Source organism: Daktulosphaira vitifoliae, unplaced genomic scaffold, assembly GCF_025091365.1.
Source record: "Daktulosphaira vitifoliae isolate Bord-2020 unplaced genomic scaffold, ASM2509136v1 Scaffold_5, whole genome shotgun sequence".
In the NCBI taxonomy this organism is placed as follows: domain Eukaryota; kingdom Metazoa; phylum Arthropoda; class Insecta; order Hemiptera; family Phylloxeridae; genus Daktulosphaira; species Daktulosphaira vitifoliae.
The window spans coordinates 29,912,675-29,922,203 of NW_026099576.1; the positions used below are offsets into that span (position 1 = coordinate 29,912,675).

Genomic DNA, 9,529 nt, shown 5'->3' on the forward strand with positions numbered 1-9,529 from the left:
GCAGTTTTTAGTAAAAAAAATTGAAAAAATTTCGAAAATTAGCGATTTTTAAATTTGTAATTTTTTTGGAGGTTTCCCCCATTTATGGGGAACGAGGGAAATTTTTTCAATTTTGAAGGGTAATGTCTTCGACTACATACGATTTGTGATCTTTTGACGTATCGTTGAAAGAAATCCGTTAGGTGAGAGCTGAGAAAAAGTGGTAACAGACACAAAAAAAAAAAAAATAAATAAACACATCATAATAAAACCAATACCTTCTCAGCTTCGCATCGAAGCTAAAATTATTAATTGTATAATATATATATATATACATATTTCTTTTTCTTTAAGTTATTTATTTATTAATTTACTTGTTTGAAGACGGATTCAGTATTTCTTCAAATCCAAGGTCTTCGTATTCATTTTCTATGGTGAGGTTGCAAAATGAATCTAGCATCTTTTTCACAAAATCGAAAGTACTTGAATGAGGATTTCTTGATTTGAAATTTAAATATTCCTTTTCAAAAATCAAATTATAGTTAATCGGTACAGGGAGTTCAGCTAAAATACAATCATCCTCTTCGTCATTTTCAGTCATTAAATATAATTGTCCAACGAATGTTTTAATATTTAATAGTACTGAAGTCGCATTTTCAGGTATATAATTACCATACTGATCAATATAAAATGATTGGTCTGATATTTCCATTATATTTATATAGTTATAGGCAAAATAAATTTCTTCTACCTTGACAAATGGGTTTCCAGAAATATTCGCATTCAACCATTTTATATCTAAATAACTCATAAACGTCATTACTTGATATAAATTATCAAACATAATTTTGGAATTTTTCACTGCATATTCAATGCGTCGGGTGCAATCAATAAATTCTTTTAATAAATTATCCGTTGAATATTTTTCACATTCTCTTATACTTAAAGTGACGATTTCAACATAATTTTTTAATATCTGAGTATATTTGTAGTTAAGTAAACCAACAACAATACTAAATATGGTTATAACATTTTTTTTGTAAATTTGTTCTGCAAATGCATTTCCAATTGTCATATTCATGTACTTATGATTCAATTGCAAATGTTTAATTGATTCCCATCCATCTTGAGCACAAATATGCTTTACTATTGTAATAAAATATTTTGAATATTGCTTTTTTATAGTTCTTGGATCTAAGGTCGATAGATGCACTAAGTGAGTAAAATATATAAAAATAAAAATAAAAATTTTGAGTTGCATAATAAATTAATCTCTACTACTAAAAATTTAAAGTGACACTAATAATTTTATGTAGTGAGGAATAATTTTCCTTTCTGAATAAATTAATAATCTTTTTTACTATTTATGAACAAATAGCTATAATTTTTTTATAAATATCATGCATATTCTATTTTGAAAAACAACTAAAAAAAATAATGTTAAAAATGTTTTATAGCAATAAATTAATGAATTTAATATACTTATTTATAAATCTTTTGCAATTGTTTTTAATAAAATCGTAGGTATATATAATGGAATAATATATTATTAAAGCCAATACCGTTCAGTTTTATAACTATTACATGTGTTCTTATTAAGATTATTATTGTATAATACAATATTATGATCGCTTATACTAAATAATCATAGCAATCTGTAATAAGCATTTTTTTTTTAAAGCTTCTATTCATGTAGAAAATAGAGTATAAACTGTGACTGCCAAAGAAATAACAAACTTTGTTATTCAACTTCTTTAATTATTTATTTAACTAGTAGGACCGGAAACACTGTTCAAAGGCCTAATGACTTATTAATAAAACATTTTTCGTGAGCTATATATATTTTAAGCACTCTATAACTTAAGTTTCAAAAATTTTTATTCTCAGGTGGAAATTTTTGTTAAGTACCAGTATTGCTGATGTGCGAAGTATTGCTCCACAACTGACAATTAACCATTAAATAACCTGAACTAGAATAGTACTAATTTTGCGTCTTGTCCAAAACCTGGTCAAGTACTTTGTCGGTTAGCACTTGGTTGCCATTACTGGCAAAGTACTAGCGTAATTCTAGATTTACAAAATCTTCAATACTGATTTGTCAGTTCTGAAACGGAAATATAATATCAAACATATACCAGTATTAGTAGCACTACTGCATCAGAACTGTCAGTACTGTCGCAGTACAGCACCTGTTGTACGGACCCAAGTTGACCTATTTCACGAAACTAAAATTGATACTAAAAAAATCTTAAAATCAATTTTTAGGCCAAAGTTAGTTGATACATTGTTTAAGTGCCTAATATAGAATATATAACCTTGACTGTGGGTAGTACGATTATATACTATAGTTGTAACCACGATTTAAAGGGTCAGGGAGTTCAGACCTACCCAAAAAAACAGAAAATATATACTTATAAGTTGTATAGATGTAATTCTTCCTCGTGAGAACGATTCAGAAATGAGAAAAACTCGCATGAGTATGAACAAAAAGGAATATAAAATAGAGTTTTGAAGTTTTAATAAAAATTTTGTGATAACGTTGATAATGATTTTATTAATACATTGACATATATCATATAGCATACATTTAAATTCTACTACCCCATAATTATATATTCGCGCATAGAAATGAATCTAAGTCTAGTAAGAACCAGGTGATTATTAAATATTTATTGATAACACTTTAAGTATTAATTCTAATATAAATTTCTAATCATTTTTTCGGAAAATTACGAAACAATGGCGTTGGCCTATAAATTGTTTACAATTTAGGTATTATTTGGTTAAGTATACAAATGTGTACTGTAAAAGTGATCAATCTATTTTTATATATCACTAGAGATTTATTTTTAATTTTATATCATTATTTGGGTTTATGTTAACTATATATAATTTTTTTAAATATAATACATCGTGTACTTCATCACCGAAATGTAGAGATGCGAGTCGGTATTATACAAGGTATGATACACGCGTATAAAATTATTTTATACCGGCTGTATCAAAAAAAAAAAAAAAATGCTTTATCAACATTTATATTCTTTTGGATTTGATTTTAATTGATATACGCAATTGTAATTAATGATATAGATGGATTGCATTATTAGATTTAAATGTATCTATAATCGTGAATATTATTGTAGATTAATAGATATATTTTTAAAACATAATTAGCTGTCAGATCCGCCAGGGAAACATGGTTATCATAACAAACAAAAGCAATTGACTTGTGTACGGTATAACCGTGGTCTCAGTATGTTTTTAGTATTACCACACAATAATCTTGTCACATTTTAAGCGCCAACGCATGTCGGTTCAAATGGAAGAAAATAAAAGCACAGATCAGGTGAATCTATTCTGTGGTAAAAGTATTTTGTTTTGTGATTTTAATTGTTTAAGTTTAAAGTATTATTTGCAAATTACGAACTAAGATGGGTCGTCCATCAAAGCAAAAACGAGAATGAAACAGATGAACTATTTGATAATGTCATGACATAAACAAATTAAGATTATAAAATATTTCATACTTTATAAAAATTAATTCTTAGTACTCTGTGATACTAAAATTTATAATCGATAAGGTGCTTAAGTTATTTTTTTTAAGGTAACAAATATTAATACAATTATCAATTTTAAGATTAATAGTAAGATGCCATATTTTAATTTTTTAATAGTTTATTTAAAGGATAGGATTTTTTTTTGTTAAGAAAAAGTGAGTTTTATTATTTTATTTATTATGTTATTAAAAATTTTAAGTTTTTAATGTGGTAAAATTCCAATTGTGTATTTATACTTGTTTAAAAAAGCAGACTTCTCAGACATCATGGGTGGTTTCTGGTTGCAAATTGACTATAGTTGGTACTTAGTTGATACTAAATCATTCTCTAGACAGGAATTCTGGATAGAGAAATATCTTAGTTCAATACTTTAACTAATTACTCCCTGAACATTTTGTTTTCATCAANATCAGGTGAATCTATTCTGTGGTAAAAGTATTTTGTTTTGTGATTTTAATTGTTTAAGTTTAAAGTATTATTTGCAAATTACGAACTAAGATGGGTCGTCCATCAAAGCAAAAACGAGAATGAAACAGATGAACTATTTGATAATGTCATGACATATACAAATTAAGATTATAAAATATTTCATACTTTATAAAAATTAATTCTTAGTACTCTGTGATACTAAAATTTATAATCGATAAGGTGCTTAAGTTATTTTTTTTAAGGTAACAAATATTAATACAATTATCAATTTTAAGATTAATAGTAAGATGCCATATTTTAATTTTTTAATAGTTTATTTAAAGGATAGGATTTTTTTTTGTTAAGAAAAAGTGAGTTTTATTATTTTATTTATTATGTTATTAAAAATTTTAAGTTTTTAATGTGGTAAAATTCCAATTGTGTATTTATACTTGTTTAAAAAAGCAGACTTCTCAGACCTTTNTTATTTATTATGTTATTAAAAATTTTAAGTTTTTAATGTGGTAAAATTCCAATTGTGTATTTATACTTGTTTAAAAAAGCAGACTTCTCAGACATCATGGGTGGTTTCTGGTTGCAAATTGACTATAGTTGGTACTTAGTTGATACTAAATCATTCTCTAGACAGGAATTCTGGATAGAGAAATATCTTAGTTCAATACTTTAACTAATTACTCCCTGAACATTTTGTTTTCATCAATTTTGCTAAAGGCTTTTTCAGTAAGTACTCATTTATTTATTGCGTTTTATGAAAAATAATCACTCTAAAGTTTATTTTTTCTCAAATTTTAAGGTGCCACAATGATTTATACGTTATTATACAGTATTATACGTCTATTATACGATATTATACAGCAAAAAAATAAAATACCGTATTTTAACAACTCTACCGAAATGTAACATTTGTTTACTTTGCAAATGACAATATTAACATACATCAATAAAATTTATCTATTTTATCATAGAAACGGTAAGGAATGAATACAGTTTTATACCAATTTTAATTTTATATTAATATATAAAGTTATAAATATAAGTATAACTTTTTGAATTATAATGTATAATTCAAACAAGGGTAGCGGGTATTTTCATTTGATCATACTCCGATGAACCTGAGCCCATTAAAATTATATTATAAAATTTAATTAAAAAATTTTTACAAAAAATTAAGAAGTATAGTCCATACAGTTAATAGAAATAATTAAGTACAATTTTAAAGTAGTATATGTATTATTTTAGCATGAACTCTTGAATATTTAAAAAGAAATTATGAATTTTTAGGCTAGTAATTGTAATTACTTTCTTTCACAAATAAAATTTAAAACTATTATAAAGAGTGGCTCAGAGAGACAAAGCCAACCACAAAATCTGAAATTCAGCCTTGTTTAAAAATGAATGCAAAAGGTTTTAATCCTTATTTTAGTTAGTCTTTAATTAATCTTAAATAAAAATCTCTTATTAGGATTAAACATTTTATTAATATTATTTTAACTGTAATTTATTTTACTTGAAAGTAAAATATAATCAAATAATAAAATTAGAATTTCGATAATATGAAAATGCGAGAGTAATAAATATTAATTCTGATCTCCTATGGATCCCAGTCGTCAAATCGCTTAAAGAAGAAGATCTACATTCCTTACTGAATAACGTGCCCGTTAACAATAAGTTAGCGGTAATATTTACGCTAGCGTAACATTGTAAAAATAAAGTTTGCAAAATAACGCTAAATATGCCGCTGAGCTTTAACTTTCCGATAGTTTAACGTGATATTGTAAAAAACGACTATTAATGTTTCACTTCAAAGCATAAACCTGTAATTTTCACCAATTACAGAATGGCATAGGTAGCAGATAATGCAGCGTATTTAGAAATATTTTTAGCAATGGGCCTTTAGGGTTTTTTTCTAAGACAGGTTTCAAAAGAAATTTTTTTCGTTCAACATTTCTCACAATATGTGATTTCTAAAAAATATTCCATTAATAATTTGAATGAATATTTACCTACATTAATTCAATTATAAAAAATTCAATGCCAATATTTTAGAAGACTTACCTTGAAAGTCTTCTATTCCTAAATAAATAGGAGTAGTGTATCTTTATTAGAACATTACACAATTTATTTGTATGCATATCTTAATAAATAATTTTATTATTTCGTACATATTATATTGAACACTAATTATTATAAAAATGACAACAAAATTTTTATTAAATTTTATCAAACCCTAGATTTTTATATTCATTAATGACAAAATCTACACAAAACATATTTAATTCCTCACATGACTGTTGACAACTGTCATTATTTTTACTAATAGATGTTTCATCATTCTTTAAGACTGCTTTTTTAAAATTATAGGGTTTTTCATAATAAAAGCAGTGCTTATTATTAATTCGCTTTCCATTTGTTATAATTANCGTAATAAAAGCAATGCTTATTATTAACTCGCTTTCCATTTTTTATAATTACTTTAAAAGAGGATATCACATAGACCGCGTCATCATAATACTTCTGTACAACATCTTTTAAATTTGGAATCTTCGGGTCAGCAAATACAATTTGTAACAGGTTTTTTTCTTGAATCAAGTCTAATATGTTTTTTACTATGCTCCTTATAACAGATAAACAATAATACAATCCATTCCCATGCCAAATTGTTGCCTCTTCTAATTTATCTATTGCCGTGTTTAAACAATTTAAAAACACCTGAGAATTACTAATAGCCATGAAAAAAATTTTTATACAATCAGTGAATTTAAGTGGATTATTTTGTACTTCCGTACCAAAATTATCTCTTTCACAAAATCTTACAGTTTCATGTAAATGTGAAGTGAATTTTTTTAATAAGTCAAAAAATCTACATCTTAATAGTAAAGTGAAATATTGCATTTTGAGACGAAAATTGTTATTATTTGCATAATCTCTAAGCACACGGTTTGCACTAAGTAATTGGTCATTATGCTTTATATATAAATTTTCCATAGTCTTCCAGTTACCCTCTTTAAGAAAAATATTCAAGTACATTATTCCTTTTTCTTGTGAAATAGAATCAAATGGAGGTACACATAATGAAATACATCTGCATTAAAAAATAATCAGTTAAAATTGTACAATTAACAAAAAAATTCTATAAAAATATCTCAGAAGTAAAATATGGAAAATCTATTAAATAAAATTTTATCTGGTAAATATTTAGTTTTGTAGTTTCAACTTTAGATAATATTTAGAAAATATGAAGACTGATTTAAAAACAATGTATTTTTAATGGTAAAAATACATTTACCTCACACGTAAATTTTTAAAGAAAAAGTAATAATTTACAGATAGCAGTTTTGAGAAATCAAATTTTTAATCGGATTTTAAATTTACAAAAATGGATAATTGTATTATAAGTGAATTAAAAAAAACCAGCTCAGGGGGGTCGCGGCACAGTGGTGACGTGGCATAGTTGGATCAAGTATAATGATATCTGACAGTGATCATCAGTAAAATCAGTATAAAAAAAAAACGCTTCGATGCTAATCTTTAGATAGTGTTTAATTTTAAAAATTTGGTGGATTATTCCAAAAGCTACATGATCTGCTATTGTCTTATTAATATTCTAAATGAAAAAGGGATTATTAAAAAATATTATTTCTCATAAAAAAATAATGTTGATCCATACACTTTTCAATATGTCATAGCATTATAAAGTTAAAAATGTAAAAAATAAAATCAAGAATTTTCACACAAAAATAGTATTCAGTAGCCATTTTCACCGTGAAGACAAAATTAAGTCCGAAATTTTTTTTGAAAAAGTTGTCATTTTAAATCCCCCCTGTGGGAAGATAAAGGGTTAGATTTATAAAAAAAATATACCAAATGATAGATAAAGACATCAAGTAAATATAAAAAAAAATTTATATTGAAATGTTTATTTTTGAAAAAGTTATGGTAGTTTTTAGTAAAAAAATTGAAAAAATTTCGAAAATTCGTGATTTTTAAATTTGTAATTTTTTTGGAGGTTTCCCCCATTTACGGGAAACGAGGGAAATTATTAAATTTTTGAGGGTAATGTCTTCGACTAGATACGATTTGTGATCTTTTGACGTATCGTTAAAAGAAATCCGTTCGATGAGAGCTGAGAAAAAGTGGTAACAGACACAAAAAAAAAAATAATAATAACACATAATAGTAAATTTAATACCTTCTCAGTTTCGCATCGAAGCTAAAATATTGGTCTAAATAACATTCGTTTTGAATATATATATATAGATATATATTTTTGTTCTTTTTGAAAGAACAAAAAATATGTGATGTGAAGTGTAGAACCTTAAATTAAAAAGTAAAAAATTAAATATTTATTCATTTACTTGTTTGAAGACTGATTTAGTATTTCTTCAAATCCAAAGCCTTCATAATATGTTTGTATGGTGAACTTATAAAATGTTTCTAGCATCTTTATCACAAAATCGAAAGAACTTAAATGAGGATTTAGTGATTTGAAATTTAAATATTCCTTTTCAAAAATCAAATTATAGTTAATCGGTACTGGATGTTCAGCTAAAATACAATCATCCTCTTCGCCATTTTCAGTCATAAAATATAAATGTTCAACGAATGTTTTAATATTTAATAGTACTGAAGTCGCATTTTCAGGTATATAATTACCATACTGATCAATATAAAATGATTGGTCTGATATTTTCATTATGTTTATATTGTAATAGGCATAATGCATTTCTTCTACCTTGACAAATGGGTTTCCAGAAATATTCGAATTCAACCATTGTATATCTAAATAACTCATAAACGTCATTACTTCATATAAATTATGAAACATAATCGTGGAGTTTTTCACTGCATATTCAATGCGTCGGGTGCAATTAATAAATTCATTTAATAAATTATCTGTTGAATATTTTTCACATTCTCTTATACTTAAAGTGACGATTTCAACATAATTTTTTAATATCTGAGTATATTTGTAGTTAAGTAAACGAACAACAATACTTAACATGTCAGTTATATTCATTTTGTCTATTTTTTGTGCAAATACTTTTCCTATTGTAAGATTCTTGTACTCATCTTGATTCAACTGCAGATTTTTCATTGAATTCCATCCTTCTTGAACACGAATGTGTTCTACTACTGTAATAATATATTCTAAATANGAACACGAATGTGTTCTACTACTGTAATAATATATTCTAAATATCTCGTTTTTTTAGTTTTTATATTTAAGGTCGATAAATACCCTAAGTGTGTAAAATATATAAAAATAAAAATTCTGTACTGCATTTCAAATAAATCTGTGCTACTGAAACTTTTAATAGACAATACTATTTTTATTTATGTACAATTTTCTTTCTTTTCAAAGAAATTAATAATTCTTCTTACTATTAAATTAAGGATGTTTCAATATTTTATAGATATTAAATAATTACCTTTTTCTAAAAATCACATACACTAGTAATTTTTTTTTGTTGAAAACATTTTATAAAAATAAATTAAACGATATAAATCATTTAATGATAGTATTCTTTAATATATTTTATTAAAAAAATACTGTTCAGTTAAAT

General features: G+C 25.2%; 1 protein-coding gene across 1 annotated transcript in view; it reads right to left on the bottom strand.

Annotated features, from left to right (window-relative positions):
* The window catches only part of LOC126907278 (uncharacterized), a 13,882-nt gene extending 4,768 nt beyond the window's left edge, over positions 1-9,114 (bottom strand). Inside the window, exons 1-2 of the mRNA XM_050688438.1 lie at positions 8,698-9,114; positions 354-730 (exon numbers count right to left, since the gene is read on the bottom strand). Of these exons, the coding sequence (XP_050544395.1) occupies positions 354-730; positions 8,698-9,060 (740 nt within the window). The 5' untranslated portion in view covers positions 9,061-9,114. The remainder of the gene's footprint in view (positions 1-353; positions 731-8,697) is intronic.
* Positions 9,115-9,529: the final 415 nt, after the last annotated feature.